This window comes from Pseudophryne corroboree, chromosome 4, assembly GCF_028390025.1.
Source record: "Pseudophryne corroboree isolate aPseCor3 chromosome 4, aPseCor3.hap2, whole genome shotgun sequence".
In the NCBI taxonomy this organism is placed as follows: domain Eukaryota; kingdom Metazoa; phylum Chordata; class Amphibia; order Anura; family Myobatrachidae; genus Pseudophryne; species Pseudophryne corroboree.
In genome coordinates this window covers 381,973,708-381,993,684 of record NC_086447.1, presented here as the reverse complement: position 1 = coordinate 381,993,684, position 19,977 = coordinate 381,973,708, and the positions used below count along the sequence as shown (strand labels likewise).

General features: G+C 42.0%; 1 protein-coding gene across 1 annotated transcript in view; it reads left to right on the top strand.

Annotated features, from left to right (window-relative positions):
- Positions 1–19,977, top strand: part of CSMD1 (CUB and Sushi multiple domains 1) — a 2,470,978-nt gene that overhangs the window by 1,924,952 nt on the left and 526,049 nt on the right. Inside the window, 1 exon segment of the mRNA XM_063916678.1 lies at positions 19,118–19,287. Coding sequence (XP_063772748.1) covers positions 19,118–19,287 — 170 coding nt within the window.

Genomic DNA, 19,977 nt, shown 5'->3' with positions numbered 1-19,977 from the left:
GGAGGAAATCATACTCTAAGGCAGACTTCTTACATTTCAAATTGATGCAATAATCCTACAGTGCTGAAGTTTCCCTCTGTAATCAATCGTAAATATTTCAAGAACCTCATCTACTCCAAGTCTTCAAACCCTTGGTGTCATGATCCAGGTTATTTCAAGTAGGAATAGGCCTGTTAATAGGTAGTGTGATATCAATGTAGGTGATATCAAGATATCTGAGTGATTCATCAATGGATGTGATGTCAGTACATCTGGGTTATATTAAAATGGGCATAATTGAAATTTGTATTATTCCAATTAATGTATCAATGTACCATTGTATAATACCAGGCAAATGTCTTTGCATGTTAAATGGTAGAAACTTCATTGATCCACTTGTATAGAGCTTGGTTACATTACAGAGGTGTCAGATTCCCTTTGATGCAGGGAACCAGAGGTAGCTTGGAGAAACCATTTAAGTGCCTGGGGGGAAATCCCTCTTTGACCAGCAGCGTGTGACTGGCCTTTCTGGAATCCAAGTGTAAAAAGGCCAGGATGTGTACACAGGCCTCATACTACAGCTGTAAAGGCAAGACATAAAAGATGAGAAAACCAGACCAACTCTCTAAGCATCAAACAATGTAAATATTAGGCCATCCAGCCTGCTTGTATTTCTAAGACACATCACAGTATAAGCAGAGACTCACTTCACTGTGGCTTGTAAAGGTTTAGCTAACTCTCCAGAGGGAAGGGGTCCTTTGAGTGAGCAGCAGCATGTAGTTAAATATTAGGACCTGCTTGCTGCAAATTGTCATTATCTTGAGGTGGCATCCAGAGAGAGATTGAAATCTATAATGGAAACAGAGAAACTTCACTCAAAACCAGCGTTTAGACTCTTTAGGTGATATGAGCATTGGCTCTTTTTTCTCCCCTTATTTTTATTTGAGTTGAAAATTCTATTTACGTGTGTGACTATTAAACTATTATATTCTTGTAACTTTCTTTTTCTGTAACAATAAGCTTTGAAGTTTTGACTTTATTAAAAACCTAATCTTAATTATGGTATTTGTGCTTTTCAACCAAAAATCTTGAGAGGTCAATGTTACCTACTTTTTAAGTATTAATAATTTTGTGTGTGGGTGAGAGCAGAAGCTCGTCCTGGGCGAGGCCCCTCAAATCACTTGGCCTGGCTGGCACAGTGACTGGTACTTCTGCTGGTGGCAGTTACCACGTGGATTTACTACACATGCTGAGGTGATCAGTAAAGTGTCATGGCAGTGTTTTCAGATTGGCGTATCTGGAGAATCACTGCACCAGGATTGTGACACCTGGCATCTCTTTACCTGTCATTAGGTGAACTCATTAGCGCGTTTGACTTATATCATCTTTATACTTATGAAACCCAAAACTAGCTTTCCTCCCCTGATACCCCCTCCTCCTCACTCATATCCCCAACTGTCTTTCTGCTATCTCTTCTTGGATGTCCCAGCATTTTCTTAATTTCATTATCAATTGATGGTACAATTATCTCCACTAGTCCCCAAGTCTGCTATCTTGGAGTTATTCCTAACTCCTCCCTCTCCTTCAAACCACACCTTCAGTACCATTTGCAAGCAGTCCTTCTATCTTAAAATTATTTCCAGGATCTGATCCTTTCTAACCCGGGATGCTACTAAGACCCTCATCCACTCATTGGTCATCTCCAGATTGAACTACTGTAATCTCCTTCTACAGTATCTGGCCTCCCTGACTACTGCCACTCTCTACTCCAATCTATTCTCAGTGCTGCTGCCTGGCTCATCTTCCTCTCCAAATGAACAAATGTATGTCCACCTCCCCTCTCCTACTAGAACTACACTGGCTCACTTTTCCTTTCAGAATCCAATTCAAGCTTTTCACACTCACAAAGCTCTAACCTATTCTTCTACCATTTACATTTCTGACATTATCTCCTATTACACTAAAATCCACCCTCATTGCTCCACAAATGCATGCTGCCTTTCCTGCCTACTGATTACATCCTCCCACTCCCGTATTCATGATTTTGCATGTGTTGCACTATCTTTGGAATGCTCTACCTCTTCCTATCAGACTCTCCCCCCTTCTACAAGACTTCAACGGGCTCTAAAAAAACACTCCATCAAACCTAGCCATATCTCATCCTAACCCTCTGCTCCATGCTCACAGTCTTACAAATCTTTGTCACCACTGTCTGTCTGCCCCTCCTCTTTGCTCTGCTAGATTTCATCAAGTGTGCCTTAAAAGAGATACAGTATCATCCAAGTTTGCAAGGGCAGCTAGCCAACAATAAGCACCCAGAGAAGTTACACCAGTGGCTGGCTAAGACTTTGCTGATCTTCCTCTGCTGGCAATTGGCCATGTTTTGCAATAAGCACCTTTCAGCTCTGAGGCCATTACCTCCTGAAAAGACTACAATAGTTAAACTTTTGGTATCTTAAACTTAGGGTACTAGCAGAGACTTAAATTTATTTAAATGTATTGATAGACTTGTAGCTTCTCACCACAGGATTTATAGGGATAATTCCAAGTTGATCGCAGCAGGAATTTTTTTAGCAATTGGGCAAAACCATGTGCACTGCAGGGGGGGCAGATATAACATTTGCATAGAGATTTAGATTTGGGTGGGTTATTTTGTTTCTGTGCAGGGTAAATACTGGTTGCTTTATTTTTACACTGCAATTTAGATTGCAGATTGAACACACCACACCCAAATGTAACTCTCTCTCTGCACATGTTATATCTACCTCCCCTGCAGTGCACATGGTATTGCCCAACTGCTAAAAAAAATTCCTGCTGCGATCAACTTGGAATTACCCCCTATGTTCCAACCTGAGGACTTTTCATAGGCTTAGTAGCAGCCCTGCTCTATCCTGAAATTCAATTCAACATGGAAACTTTATCTAAAATCAGCCCCAATAAAGCCAGAACACCATGGGTACCGAACATTTAAAGGGGGATCTCTACTTTAGTAGGCTTTTTTTGGCAGTAAACCCACTGGATTCACATTTGCTATTTACATTCTGGGAGTTTTCAAATTTGTGCTAATAAAAAAAGTACACTTGTAGTTTAACAGGAGTTGCCTACGTGATTCTGAATCCATGAAAAAGGAAATCCAGAATCAAAGGAAAGGACTTTTTGAGCTTAGATCAATCAGACATGGGAACACCGGTGACAGTAAAACCCTTCTTTTAGAGCTACTTGTAACTTCCAAGGCAAAACAGTTAAAATGTCTTTGCTATGTAGTCACTTCTAAAGTGTCATAATGGTTAACTGCATAGTGCATACTATAGATAATCAAAATTACTTTCGAGACTGAGTCAGACCCAAGAATGGGATACTGACATGTTCCCATATTTAATGAAACTGATATAGATAGCTAGATTACATCGCATCTCCCCGCTTTCCCCTGCTGAAGTGTGCACGTGCAGAACCTGCTCTGTGCATGTGCTGATGCCTCTGCCTGATTGATGGAGACATTAGCGGGGTGGTCCGGGGTAGGAGTGTGGCATTGTGTGGGCGGCAACCTTGTGTTGTGGGGGATTATATCAGAAAAAAGGGCAGGTTTGGGGCAGCCAAATGTGATAGGAAAAATTGCTGCAGGCCGACCACATTCACAGCCAGGCTGCTGATGCAGGGGGATACTCTAAATTAACAATGCGATCACAGTTGTGTTGTGATCACATTGCTGTCTGCCATTACTATGCTGGGCACCTTGCCCTGTGCTGGGCAGCCCCCAGCATTTGAGAGATAGCAGTTGCAGTTTTGCAATTTTAGCAAAACTGCAACTGAAGTTAAATAAGGCCGAAGTCCATGACTTTGGAAAAAAGTGGGGACAGCTCGTATAGTGAATATGCTGGTCAACTAAAGATACTGTAGGTATCTTGTACCCACTGCTAAGGAGGCAATAAAACAACCACCCTGGAGGGTGTATGGAATCTAATAGAATTAAAGCATCTGTTACTGAACCTGAATTTTCAGAAAGGGTGTCATCATAACCAAGACATTCCATAGCAAACAGCCCAGGTTTCTGAGTTTGTAGCCAATCAACCCAAGTTGGGTAGATCTTTAGGGCATGACAGTGAATCCACCCAGTGCTTCATGCAAAGTGCCAAGAGGCAACCATAAAGAAATGCCTCCTGTGCCTTCACTAAATTCATCCCAGCACCACTGGCAGCAACAACAAGAAGATAAACTTGAGAGCTTCCTGAGCCATGTTCAGAGCTGGCCTTAGCTATAGGCAAGCTAGGCCTTTGCCTAGGGCATCCAAGCATGTCTAGGGGCATCCAAGCATGTCCCTGCAGCATCTCATGCTTGGAGGGACAGTCTTCAAACTATGTGTTATTTTCTAAATGTATTCAATCAGTACTTGTATACACTGCTGTTTACATTTGTCAGATAGAGGAAGTTCAAGGGACTGTCTACATTCTGACATGCTTGAATGCCCCTGACTTGTGAGACCTCAGACAGACAGCAGAAGCCCAGTAACTGCAATTCCTTGACCTGTGACATTTTCACTGACTATATAAGGTTATTACTGGATGGCTCCTTATGATACCACATGTGTATTTTGGAAGACTGCTCCACATAAATCTGACATCACCTATACTGCTTGTGACATGGGGGAGGGAGACCTTGCTATCCTGTGTCCCTTATCCCTGTGCAAACCCCAGGTGTCTGCAGGAATATAACATGGGCAGTGTTCTCCCCACACTTTATTTATCATTCAGTCCATGACGTAAAATTCCCGTTCCATCCAGCACTGTAACGTGGTCAGTAAGTTGCATTGTGCTATTTCTATATGAAACATCAGTGCAGCATGACTTTCAGTCAGACGTGTCAGACTGGAAAGCAGAGCATATTGCTCCTGCAGTATAAAGTAAAGGGCATGCAATTGCCGGGAGTAACAGACACAAGCAAATATACTGAACAGTGAAAAGAATGGACAGGTTCTACATGTTTCATTCTGGTCTTTTTGTATAACCAGCAAGTATGGCAGTATATGGACTTAAGCTTGCTGGTTGGACACAGATGGCAGCAAACTAAAGGATGAGGCTTGCAAAGGACGGCATACCCTGTGAAGTCACATCCAGAGCTGGCCCTAGTCAATTGATGCCATAGGAAATTTTTCGGCTGGTGCCCCCTAGCACCGCCACTAGTTCTGCATCTGACCCACCAACACTCAGGCAGTGGGGCCCACCGGGGGGTTATCCTGTGGGCCAGTTAAACCCTGCATAATGGCACACAGTATTGCCCATAATACACATAATTCCACACAGTAATGCACCTTACACATATGCCCCACATTATTAATGCCCATAATACACAATTCCACACAGTAATGCACCCGACATATATGCCCCACATTAGTAATGCTAGTAGCTTTTGCTGGCATGCTTGCAGTCAGTGTATGCACCCATGCAGCTCCCTGGATCTGTGACTGTATTTTGTGACATGAGGGTGGCAGGATGGATGGGTGGGTGTGTGCTTGCGCTCACACCCTATAAAGTGGGACCCGTACAAGGGATGTTAACTCACAGGCTATGCCGTTCTTTGCATATTTTATACTGTGGGAGCGATATGCTCTGCCCTCCAGTTTGATGTGTCCGAAAGTCACACTGCACTGATGTTTCATATAGAAATAGCACAACGCAACTTACTGACCACGTTACAGTGCTGGATGGCAGGGGTATCTTACGGCATGGACTGACTAGGAAATAAAGTGTGGGGAGAACACTGCCAATGTTATGTCCCTACTGACACCTGAGGTTTGCACAGGGATAAGGGACACACACACAGGATGGCAGGGTCCTCCTCCCCAATGTGCACAAGCAGTATAGGTGATGTCAAATATATGTGACACAGTCTTCCAAAATACACATGTGGCATCATAAGGAGCCATCCAGTAATAACCGTATATAGTCAGTGAAAATGTCACAGGTCCTGGAATTGCAGTTACTGGGCTTCTGCTGTTTATCTGAGCTATCACAAGTCAGGGGCATTCAAGCATGTTTGAGGGAGTTTAAGGGACAGTGTGCATTTTATTTGACAAATGTAAACAGCAGTGTATACAAGTGCTGATTGAATACATTTTGACAGTAACAGATAGTTTGCAGACTGTCCCCCCAGCATGAGATACTGCAGAGACATGCTTGGATGCCCCTAGACATGCATGGATGCCCTTGGCAAATGCCTAGCCTGCCTACAGCTAAGGCTGGTTCTGGTCACATCCCTTGTACGGGTGCCCCTTTAACGAGTGCGAGTGCAAGCACTCACCCATCCTGCCACCCCATCTTACAAAACACAGTCACGGATCTAGAGAGCTGCATGGGCACACACACTGACTACAAAGACACCAGCAAGCAAAAGTACATTTAAAAAAAAAAGCTACTAGCATTACTAATGTAAGGGCATACGTGTAAGGTGAATTGCTGTGTAGAATTTTGTGTATTATGGACATTACTAATGTGGGGCATATGTGTAATTTGTATTACTGTGTGGAATTATGTGTATTATGGGCATTACTGTGTGCCATTATGCAGGGTTGAACTGGCCCACAGGGTAACCTCCCAGTAGGCCCCACTGCCTGAGTGTTGCTGGATCAGATGCAGAACTAGCGGCGGTGCTAGGGGGCACCAGCCAAAATTTTGTCTAGCACATCAAATTGACTAGGGCCGACTCTGGCCATGTTGATTATGCCATTGCAACTAACCTGGGCAAGCACACCACTAATGCTATTCAAGCAGAGAACCGTGTCCAGGGACCCACACTGAGCTCTATACAGTGGCATATTGCCCAGAGGCCTTTAAGCTATATCGGGAATGGAAGAATTATAAATATTTGATGCTTCGAAGTTGACAGACATGGTTTAACAAACGGAGGTAGTAGCTGGAGTTGGGAGAGTGAACCTAGTGGTAACTGGGAATGCATGGAAGAACAGTTGGGATGAACTAATCATGTTATTGCTAATAATGTTATTATTAACTGTGCTGTTTTTAAGCAGAATTGTGTTGTTTGTATTAACCAAACATTGCATGTGGTGCCACAAACTAAAACTGAACCATGGTTCTACTACAGTATATGTATGTTACAGCAAAGAGCCATACATGGTAGAATTCTAAAAAAAAATGAGGCACTCATTTACCAAAGTCTGCACTGAACCATTTTAAGAAAAAAAAAAAAAAAAACTAAAACAGGATTTATTTCTATATATAACATTTTAAAATACATAGGGGGATATTTATCATTCCTTGGAGTGAGATAATGCGGGGAAAGATAAAATCAGCTCATACTGTAACTGATGTTTTTTAAACACATGAGTAGATGTACTAAGCCATGGGGAGTAATAAAGTGGAGATAGATAAAGAACTGTACCACCACTTCCAAGACTTAGTAGCCCCACAGCCTGTAAAATGACAGGAGCTGATTGGTTGGTACCTTGTCTCTCCACTTTATCTCTCTCCAAGTTTTGCTAAATTTCCCCCATAATATTGGTCTCTAATGTTACTTTAGTAAAACTAAAGTAATTATTGTTTCAATTCCAGTTAGCCTATAGTAATTACTTTAGAGAGGCGCACAGCAATAATGCACTTAACATATGCAAGCAAGAAATTCCCTGATGTTTTTTGTTTATCAAAGGAAAACTGTAAAAAAAAGCACTGCAATGTGACAAATGCACATTCTACATTTAAAGAGAATTGTGTCAAGCTTTCCACAAGTAAATGACTTTTCAATTTTATGTCCTATGAGGACTTCAGTATAATGGAATTTCTCAAGGGAAAAATTGAGCTGTGTGCTTACAACCCTTGAACATTCCATATTATGTTTGCAACTGGAGCACTGGATTCAAAAGTCAAAATGACCCAGAAAGTGTTAGGAATCTGTGATGTACTGAACTGATAAGCACTGTGACATTCAGTTGATACTATTTTTTATGTTTGTTAGAGCTGGGGTCGGTAACTATTTCTGCGTAGTAAAGAGATATTATAAAAAAGGAATTCTATACAATGCAGTTTTAAAGAAGAACAAAAAACAAACAAACATGTTAGCATATTGGGGTCATTCATTACTGTGAGTATATTGATACGTTCTCAAGGTTTATCCCTCAAACAAATAACATTGGGCATAATTCAGACCTGATCGTAGATGTACTAAATTTAGCACATCTATGATCAGCCACACAGACATGCGGGGGGACGCCCAGCACAGGGCTAGTCTGCCCCGCATGTCAGGCCCGACCCCCCCCCCCCCCACACACACACACACACAAGTACAAAAGTATTGCACAGCGGCAATGCCTTTGTACTTTAGGAGTAGCTCCCTGCCAGCACAGCTCCTGAACGCTAGCAGTAGCTACTCATCGCTGTGAGGGTCGCAGTTGCTGCGTGTGATGTCACGCAGCTGCCGTGACCCAACCCCCCAACGGTTCGGGCACCTGCGTTGCCAGAACCGTGCCCCTTAAATGGCGGACAAATTGTGCGGCCCGCCCCCTCCCGCCCAGCGACCGTCTCTGCCTGTCAATCAGGCAGAGGTGATCGCAGGGCTGAGACAGCCATCGGCAGACCGGCATGTGCCGGCGCACTATTGCGCCGGAGCATGCGCAGTTCAGACCTGATCGGCTGCTGCGGGAAAACACACAGCAACGGTCAGGTCTGAATTAGGACCATCGTCTGTTCTATTCTAAAGACGGAAACAGGAAAACATGGTTTTAAACTCTGATTTCACCACTTGCACACTGTATGCAAATGGATATATTTGTAGGCTCATTGCCTGTGTTCTTCCTGTACTTTTCTGTGTAGTGGTGAGCCCAGCAAAGTGCAGTTACAATTATAATTTATCTAGTCTCTCTATGCATTGCATGGACAACAGTCCAAAATGTTTATAAAGAGTTTAGGTCAAACTTATTCACACTGCACACCACATAGATAATATTATTAATTTTTTCAGAAACTCTATAAATGCAGTCTTCCACTCACCCGCTGCCCCATCTGTTAACATCTTCTTGGGTTTACTGCTTAACTCATACTTGCCTACTCTCCCGAAACGTCTGGGAGGCTCCCGAAAATTGGGTGAAGCTCTTGACCCCCGGGACAGTAGGTACTGTAAGTCTCCCGGATCCACCCGCACCCCGCCACCCAGCCACCCACTTATGGAGTAGAGTGGGTGGACCGGGTCGTTGATGACATGATTTGCGCTGGATCATGTCATCATAGTCAGTAATATCGGCATTGCATAGCGGGGGGCATGGTAACGATGATGCAATAGTGCAGCCATGCCCCCACCCATAGCCTGTCCCACCTTGTCATTTCCCTCCCCGTCCCCCGCTTGAACCCACACCCCCTGAACCACAGTTTGAAGTACAGATCTGGATGGACGCTTCCTTCTGCAGGGTGCAGCAAGAAAGTCAGCAACCATGGCCTAACTTTAGTCCTTCAAGTGCTAACTGGGTGAAAAACTTTCCCCACTGTTTTTTAAGCCACATTCTCATGTCAGTTTCCTCAATGATCTCGGCAGTGAAACGACAATGGGGAATATTGTTTAAAAAAGTGCAGAGATATTTTATATATATATATATATATATATATATATATATATATTATATATATATATATATATATATATATACTATTGTCCTTTTTATTTCTATTTGCAGGCCAGAAGAATGTGGGCAGAACCACCAATTAATTCTGCTCACTATTTATACCCAAAGTGTGCTTGTCATTATATTGAGGAAGTTCAAATCTGGAATGAGAAAAAACAAACCTCTTATTGACTTATGGTATACAGTGGTCTACTGTAACTACAATTGTTCCAATGGAAATTTGCATGGGATTGCAGTCCTCAAAATTGGAAATGTGCATGCTACTCTGATCAGCACAATTACTTTTGCACTATGACTGTACTGGTATATTGTGTTTTCTCTACGTACTGTAGAACATCCACTGTGACTGTACTATGCTACAATTATTGAGTTAATCTTCATAATAATATAGAATAAAGGGGGAAATTCAGAGTTGATCGCAGCAGCAAATTTGTTAGCAGTTGGGCAAAACCACGTGCAGTGCAGTGTGGGGGCAAATATAACATGTGCAGATAGAGTTAGATTTGGGTGTGGTGTGTTCAATCTGCAATCTAATTTGCAGTGTAAAAATAAAGCAGCCAGTATTTACCCTGCACAGAAACAAAATAACCCACCCAAATCTAACTCTCTCTGCACATGTTATATCTGCCTCCCCTGCAGTGCACATGGGGGGTAATTCTGAGTTGATTGCAGCAGGACATTTTTTAGCAATTGGGCAAAACCATGTGCACTGCAGGGGAGGCAGATATAACATTTGCAGAGAGATTTAGATTTGGGTGTGGTGTGTTCAATCTGCAATCTAATTTGCAGTGTAAAAATAAAGCAGCCAGTAATTACCCTGAACACAAACAAAATAACCCACCCAAATCTAACTCTTTCTGTACATGTTATATCTGCCTCCCCTGAAGTGCACATGGTTTTGCCCAACTGCTAAAAAATTTCCCGCTGCGATCAACTTTGAATTACCCCCCATGGTTTTGCCCAACTGCTAACACATTTGCTGCAGCGATCAATTACCCCTCATGTGCACTGCAGGGGGGACAGATATAACATGTGCAGAGAGAGTTAGATTTGGGTGGGGTGTGTTCAAACTGAAATGTAAAATGCAGTGTAAAAATTAACCAGCCAGTATTTACCCTGCACAGAAACAAAATAACCCACCCAAATCTAACTCTCTCTCATCGTGTTACGACTAACATGCATTTTCAGTAAAAAAACATGCCTGATGATAGCAGAGTCTCATGTGACCTGACACGCTCAGAGTGAATGTTTGGTGAGTTTGCAGCAATAATGTCTGAGGACATATCTGTATCTGTAACACTATATTTTTGGCACATCATTCGGAAAAGCAAAAAATATATATTTTTAGGGTTTAGTTACTGTAAAATACTTTTTTTTACTAGTTTCTATGAAATACATAAAGGGCCTGATTCTACAGTATGTTGCATGCAATTACAAATGCGGATGGATCTCAGAATGTTTAGCATACTGCGAATATGTCACGGCCTGAATTTGCAATTTATGCCAATTATGAGCGATTCTTAGTTGACTACATCCCGGCCATATCTCACAGTGCTGAATGGCAATTACAGATGTAGCCACGCTTATCCAGAATGCAGCTCCACAGGAACACGTGCCATGCTTACGTATGTGTGCACCTAAAGATGCTAAGCTGGCTTTGTATTCCTATGGGTGCATGTAATTAGACACACGCATGTGTCCTAGTAGTGGGCATACTTTCTGCACCTATGTTGCTGTGAATACTCCAAGTTGCAGGCTGGATGAGCATGGCAACATCTGTTCCTATGGCATGGAGCAATTGTGTTTGAATGCTGTAGATGTGTCTTGGATATGTAGCGTTTTGAGCTATTCTGAGGTGAATATATGCAGAAATGTATCTGATTTCTGTAAGATCTCCTACAACAAGGATGGAATTGTACAAATGCTGTTGATAGTATCGACACTTGGTCTTACAGACAGAGGGCTAAGGGTGGTGAGGTCACATAGATGCTTCTGACTCACATACAGTACCGTATGCCTGTATTCTATTAGATATCTGATTGAAGCACAGGAGTTGGGACTGCATTACGTTCAACTAAGATTCAGATCCAGGGGTATATCTAGGGGTCTGAGCGCCCCTGGCAAAGTAAGGAACAGGTGCCCCCCACCTCCCCCACCCAGGGATACAGAAGGGGTAGTTACAGATAGGCTGAGTTCAGGAACACTGAGGGAGAATTACAGGAAGGGTGTGGGTAGGGACAATGAGGTGGAGGGCTTACAGGGAGGCTGAGGTCAGGGACATTGAGGGGCAATTACAGGAAGGGTGTGGGCAGGGACACTGAGGGGGAATTACAGGAGTGTGCGGGCAGGGACACTGAGGGGGAATTACGGGGAGGGTACGGGTAGGGACACTGAGGTGGAATTACAGGAGAGTGTGGGCTGGGACAGTGAGGGGGGAGTCACAGGGAGGCTGAGGTCAGGGACACTGAGGGGGAATTACAGGAGTGTGCGGGCAGGGATACTGAGGGGGAATTACAGGGGGTGTGGGCAGGGACACTGAGGGGGGAGTCACAGGGAGGCTGAGGTCAGAGACACTAAGGGGGAATTACAGGGAGGATTCGGTTAGGGAAAATGAGAGGGAGGGGCTACAGTGATGCTGAGGTCAAGGACACTGAGGGGCAATTACAGGGAGGGTGCGGGAAAGGAAACTGAGAGGGAATTACAAGAGTGTGTGGGCAGGGACACAGAGGGGGGAGTCACAGGGAGGCTGAGGTCAGGAACAATGAGGGAGAATTACAGGGAGGGTGCAGGTGGGGACACTGTGGAGGAATTACGAGGAGGGTGCTGGTACGGACACTGATACCCCTTTTCCACCTCTAAAGCACGGGTCGCAGCTGGGAGCCTGACACGGGTGTTACCTGGCTGCAGCCCGTGCTCAGCCCCTTTCCCACTGTGCTCACCAACCCGGCATATTTCCGGGTTGGTGATGGTGCTAGCGACGTGGCAGGGGCGGCGCTGGGAGATCACATGATCTCCCAGCGCCGCCCTTCCATAGACTGTGAACGGGAGCCATGTTGCATCGACATGGCTTCCGTTTATACTGCACAGCTTACCGGGTTGAACTCGTGTTCAAGCCGGTAAGCTACCCGGGTAGGATTCCCGGATCACTTGATCTGAGTTAACCCTTTTCCACTAGCAAAAAACACGGGTACATGCGCGCCCCCATGCATTTGCCAGTATTTTTTGAGCTAGTGGAAAAGGGGTATGAGATGGAATTATGGGGAGGTTACAGGCAGGGAGACTGAGGGGGAATTACGAGGTGTGTGCAGGCAGGGACACTGAAGGGGAATTACGGTTAGGGTGCAAGTAGGGACACTGAAAGGGAATTACGGGGAGGGTGCGGGCAGGGATACTGAAGGGGAATTATGGGAAGGGCACAGGCAGGGACACTGAGAGGGAATTGCACATGTGTATGGGCAGGGTTACTGAAGGGGCAGTTACAGGGATGGTGCGGGCAGGTACACTGAGGGGGCAGTTACAGGGATGGTGCAGGCAGGGACACTGAGGAGGAATTACAAGGAGTGTGCAGGCAGGGACACCGAGGGGATATATGCACACATACATACATTTAAAAACCCCTCTCTAGGTGTGATGACACAACATGTCCCAGTAAATCCAGTTGACAAGGTGTTCTGGGACGTGTAGTCTCAACACAGCTGGACAGGCAGTCACTGGTCTAGATACCTCTCATTACAGAGCTCTTTGTAAGCTGTGATCCAGACTGCCAGGATAGACCATGCAGTGCAGTTACGGTACCACAGAAAATGTACAGGTATGCTCATGCTGCACTGCTGACTGGTGCTGATTGTAGTGGCTGGTGTTTGGTGACAGACCACGTGGGACCAATGAGAAGGGGAGCATATGAGGAAGAGGAGGTGCCTCGCCCCTCCTTATACCTGGAAGTGCCCCGCTCCCCGACTATATTCACCATCATTGTGACTGTAGTCACAGAGAGTGTCAGAGTGCAATACGCTTCTGAGAGTCCGGCAGTGGATAAGTACTGCTAAGGGATGTACTCAGTGAGAACTACTATGTCATTCTACTCCCTTGCGCGGATGGCACTGCCGGGTGGCACCCCCACTTGGCCGGTGCCCCTGGCAAGTGCCATCCTGGCCAATAGGAAGATACACCAATGTTCAGATCTAAAATGTTTGGGAGTAATATGGTAGCCAAAAAAGCAAACCATTTTGAAAGGAAAACAACCTATCAAATCATAAGAGGATATTCTTGTGTTTACTGAGGAAAGCATGGGAAAAGATCATGGTATAAGAACCTCTCTTCTCTTAACTTCACTTCTTGAAGCTTTCTGCTGTGTAGGGTCACTATCTAGTGATCACCAGGCTATAATTACTCACCGAGCACATTATTCGAAATTTGGTGACCCCCTTTTTTCAAATAAGGGTATATAGATGTGTCCTACACAAGATACTTGTCCCAACTGAGAGGCCCAGAGAGAGGCAGTGTACTGTACATTTTGTAATGTTCTGCGCATCGCAGACACAGCAAAACATCACTCAGAGTGTACCAGAGATGCAAATCTGCAACCTTAGCCTCACAGCAAATACAAAGTGACAGATGAAGCACAATGGAACTTGGTGTCAGTAAAAAGCCATGGCTGCTACATTGGAATGCTTATTATATACATTCAAACTCAGTCGTACACAGATGTACTGTACATGTGTCGCACATTAAATTTATCAGCATACTGTAATCTAGCACAGTAGCTTTGTTATTTCCCATTGTATTTATGAGAATAAAAGTGGACATTTTGAGTGAGAAAAATGATCAGTGTAGCTGAGTCACCCAGGACCTGATTCACCAAGATGACTATATGCTGTGACTAGAGCAATATCTGTAGGTACCAGGATGGGGGAGAATAGCATCTGTAGTGCTTCCCCATCTTTTGGCTCTACTAATGTTTCTACAATTCTGGATGATATTATCTGGTACTTACATGGGATCATCAGATATTAACTAGTAATGGGCCAAAAATGTGAAAGAGGGTTACCACTCTTCAAATGAGAATACACTTGAGTTTACTGAAGTCATAATGGATAGATATTCACCATCCCTGGACTTTTTAATGATTTCTTCAGTCAAACAGATTTTCTCTGGTAATTATACCTGATCACCAAAGACCCTATAATTTAAAAGAGGTAATTCCCCTCTTTCAAACAAGGTTATTCCTGAGTCTATGGGTGCTAGGGTGGTATGCGGGCTATAGATCTACAGTGTCTAGTAAGACAGTCAATAGGTTGACACCAAATGGTTGACATGTATTCAGTCAACATGGTCATTATGTTGACCTATGAAAGGTCAACAGTGCTTATGGTAGACAGGTACAAAATGTCAACAGGTTAAAATGGCTGACATGCCAATGGTCGACACACAAACAGTATGGTTGATATGAGTTGTTTTGTTTTTAACTTTTTTAACCTTTTTCATACTTTACAATCCACGTGAACTATGATTGGGAATACGTGTGACCAAAAGAGATTCGAGTGATAGTGTGACAGATTGCGCAGAAATAGGCAGCTCAATCAACTGATACCTAAATAAGTGTCTCTCCAGTACACTCAATCAAACAAATAGTACAGAATGGGTGGTATCAATTTACACAAAGCGCCACATAAGAACCAACATCCCCAAAGAAAACTGACTAGGGGATGGTGCAATACAGTGGTATAGAATACTTAAGTGCACATCCTTTTTCCACGGAAATTTAGTCTTCACAGTATTCTCCTCTTCTCCCGTGTATTCAATATATATAGGGAGGAAACAGAATAGTGCAAAATGTGTAGTACAGTACTTTTAATTCCAACAAAACATACACACATAAAATTTGATTGGTTTGTGCAAAATAGCAAAATACTTCAGAACAGTAATATCCAGAATGTTTGGAGGCAAAAGTGGATAAACTATACAATTACCAGAAAAAATTGAGAACCGGTGGAAAACAGTTCTCAATATACGTTCTTAATCAATCACCAGTACGTTCCTCCCGGGTGGGTCGTCAGGGATAAGTTTCTGGTAGTGGTAAGTCCTCCGCCTCTCTCCAACCAGACTGCAGGATGTACTGTTCCCAATAGGAGCCAACGCGTTTCTACCCTGTACCTAGGGTCTTTCTCAAGGCAATGAACAATGTCCTAAAATTTCTTCCTTTTAAATAACATTCTAACCAATCATAAAGTCTAATAAGTCCACATCGTTGGTTCATCCAATGGGGAATGTCCTTCTTTGGCTGCTAAGCAATCTCCCGTTCATGACGTGGCCATCTCCGGACCGCCGCGACGTCACTTCCGCCGTCCCGCGGGTACACGTCGTTGGCGCCGTTACCATGGAGATCCTGGGGATTCACTAAGCGTCTCCGGCTCTCCGCGACGTCACTTCCGCAGTTAAGCGGAAGTATGCCATCTGAACCGTTTCCATAGCGATCTCTATTACTTCATGGATCTCTCAGCCGCTCTGTTGTTGCTATGGTTTCCCCTTGTTGTGAAACAATCGTCTCTAGAGATCGCTATGGAAACGGTTCAGATGGCATACTTCCGCTTAACTGCGGAAGTGACGTCGCGGAGAGCCGGAGACGCTTAGTGAATCCCCAGGATCTCCATGGTAACGGCGCCGACGACGTGTACCCGCGGGACGGCGGAAGTGACGTCGCGGCGGTCCGGAGATGGCCACGTCATGAACGGGAGGTTGCTTAGCAGCCAAAGAAGGACATTCCCCATTGGATGAACCAACGATGTGGACTTATTAGACTTTATGATTGGTTAGAATGTTATTTAAAAGGAAGAAATTTTAGGACATTGTTCATTGCCTTGAGAAAGACCCTAGGTACAGGGTAGAAACGCGTTGGCTCCTATTGGGAACAGTACATCCTGCAGTCTGGTTGGAGAGAGGCGGAGGACTTACCACTACCAGAAACTTATCCCTGACGACCCACCCGGGAGGAACGTACTGGTGATTGATTAAGAACGTATATTGAGAACTGTTTTCCACCGGTTCTCAATTTTTTCTGGTAATTGTATAGTTTATCCACTTTTGCCTCCAAACATTCTGGATATTACTGTTCTGAAGTATTTTGCTATTTTGCACAAACCAATCAAATTTTATGTGTGTATGTTTTGTTGGAATTAAAAGTACTGTACTACACATTTTGCACTATTCTGTTTCCTCCCTATATATATTGAATACACGGGAGAAGAGGAGAATACTGTGAAGACTAAATTTCCGTGGAAAAAGGATGTGCACTTAAGTATTCTATACCACTGTATTGCACCATCCCCTAGTCAGTTTTCTTTGGGGATGTTGGTTCTTATGTGGCGCTTTGTGTAAATTGATACCACCCATTCTGTACTATATGATTGGGAATAGCATGGCAAGTGAAACGAGCTATGCAAGGGGATGTGATGCACTAATTGGGGATCCACATACTCAGACAGTGGAAACAATACCAAAAAATTATAGCCCCCAGCATGCAATAGAAAGGATTGCAGATTCTGCTTTTTAGTAGTATCTGCAATCCTTTACTGAATAACCCCCAATGTTGGATAAGGACGTATCCTTTTGTCTAATGCTTATGTTATCACCCCAAGACATTAATAAACATTTGAGCAAATTAGTTTCCCATATCTTGATGACTAAAAAATACACCCTAAAGCCAATCTGAGATTTGTAGGATGATCACATACAAAATGTTGATGGCCTAATAAACTATTAGAATGCAATGTAATAATAAGTTATAAGATAAGAGTCCTGAAAGAAAAAAATTACTTAATGGCATTATGTTAGATAATATGAACTGGGGCACTGTAATTTGGCACAATAAGAAGTGGAGGCACTATAGTGTGGCATAATATGAACTGGGGACACTGTAAGATGACATAAAATGAACTGGGGACAGTTTGTTATAATGTAAATTGGGGTACTGTGGTACATAATGTGTACTAGCAGCCATACAATGTGACATAGTATGTACTAGAGCACTGCTGTGGTTTATAAATATACTAAGTCACTACTATGGGGTATAACATTAACGAGGGCACTACTATGGTTCATAAAATTAACTAGGGCACCATTATGGTGCATTAAATTAACAACTGCTGCAGAGAGGTGTCTCTCTAGAAGCAGTGGGACAGGGGCCCCTTCAAACCATTGCTATGGAGCCTACAAAGTTCTGGCATGGCCCCTGTACATACTGTACATCAAAGTTTGAAAATTATTAACAAGAAAATATTCAAATATTTTCCCTATCTAATGCTAAAATATATTATTCTAATTGTTAGTAGATATATTGAATGCATTCCTCAATATTTGTATAATAAACTGACATTGCTCATCTTCATAGCTGATATAAATTTCTAAAAGCATAAGCAGAATTTTAATGTTGAATATAATTGTCTCAAAATGTAGCTTGTTCACAGCACAATCACTTTAAGGTAGTTTCTATACAATCTCTAACACTTTATTTTATGAATGCTTTTAAACTGTGCTCTTCAAGAAGATATATTGTATGTCTTAATAATTCTTGGCTCTGTAATGCTTTCTTTCATTATGTAAAGTGTATCAATCACATAAAGGTTATTTGATTAAAATATTCAAGCTATGACAATGTTTACTTTAAATATTGGCTCTTTAAAATGTATTTTATGTCAATGAAACTGTACTGCAGCTTAGTGTCTCTGAAAAGATGAAGATGAACTGGATGGAAATTATATGTCAACTATTAATGTGCCTGAATATTTAATACTTATTTCCTTATTTCTATTCTACATCATTCTATTTTTTAATACAGAAATATATATATATATATATATATAGAGAGAGAGAGAGAGAGAGGGAGAAACAATAGGGATCCTCATGGTGACTTCCATGAATTATGTAGTGATGGTGCCTGCATACCACAATGTATAGTATATTATGAGAGGCTGCAGATCCTTGACCAGTTCTTTAGGGCTTTTAAATGGTTAAATCAGAGTGTCAAATATACATAAGATAAAATAAATAAATAAAAAAAAACAGAATAATAAGATTTACTTGAAAACAAAGATGAGTACTCGATTAGGTTTTTTTTTTTACACAATTTAATTTTTTTAAGCACCAATTCTTTTTCCTTGCTACTTAATTACTCCCCACACACACCCCTTTTTTTTCATCTGAAAAATTTTCCATTTATGTGGAAAGACAGGATCTGTGAAAAGTTGTGAATCTACTGTATGTGTTTTTGCACCTGTAGGATGTGTGCATTGAAAGTAGTTATCAAATTATTTTTTTTCTATCAAGGTTATTATTATTTCATCTAAAGACATTAGAGCTTTGTCTATTTTGACTGTATATTTGTCCTATAAACAAAGATTAGAATACATACATTCAAACTGTTTATTCTTATATTTGTATTGACACTGCTTGTTTATACATCTAGGAGCAATGAGAATTTACAGTTTTTTAATAATTTATTTTAATTATACCCATTGCCTTCAGCTGAATGCGGAGCAACAGTTATTGGAAATGAAGGAACACTGCTATCTCCCAATTTCCCAGCAAACTATGACAACAACCATGAGTGCATCTACAGAATAGAGACTCAGCCAGGGAAGGGAATTTACCTAAGAGCCAGAACTTTTCAACTATATGATGGAGATATCCTAAAGGTAACCTTAAATTTCATTATTCTTATGTATATTATTGTTTCTAATTCTAAATATACAGAATAAAATTATATTTCATGAAATATATAAGATTATCATGTGCTTTTATTTAAAAAAATTATCTAATTATAAAATTCATTGATTTTAGGTCTGCAATGTTAAAATTTGCTCTTTTTTTATTCAAACAAATATATTTTTGGTGATATTGCAGTATTATCTTTTATAAATTAGGGACAATAATTAATTATGCACAAACTGAGGTTTATTAAAATAAATAGCTATAATAATTATACTTCTGTAATCACAGAAACATGATTCTGTAGCCTTTTATTAATGTGTGCAGTGAGATTATAAAATAGGTGGCAATATGTAAGAAGGTTGAGTAATGTATACTGTTTCATAGCACTAGATGCTTATTGTGTATTCTCTTGGGAAATTTAAATAAAAAAGTTATACTAACAAATTCTGAGTGAGGTTGAGTAAGCTAAAAATAATTATGTATAGTAATGCTCTTGGTTGGAGAACTATCCAGGTACTGTAGTTGAATCTGTCTAACACAGTGAAGGTGGACAACCATGTTTTTCAAAGGGGAGTATTGCTCTATCCCAAAGGTTTCTTAAAAGAAAACTAATAAAATTGCCACAAGCCATTCTTCTATAAGGACAGCATACACATTATAATAAAATCACAAGC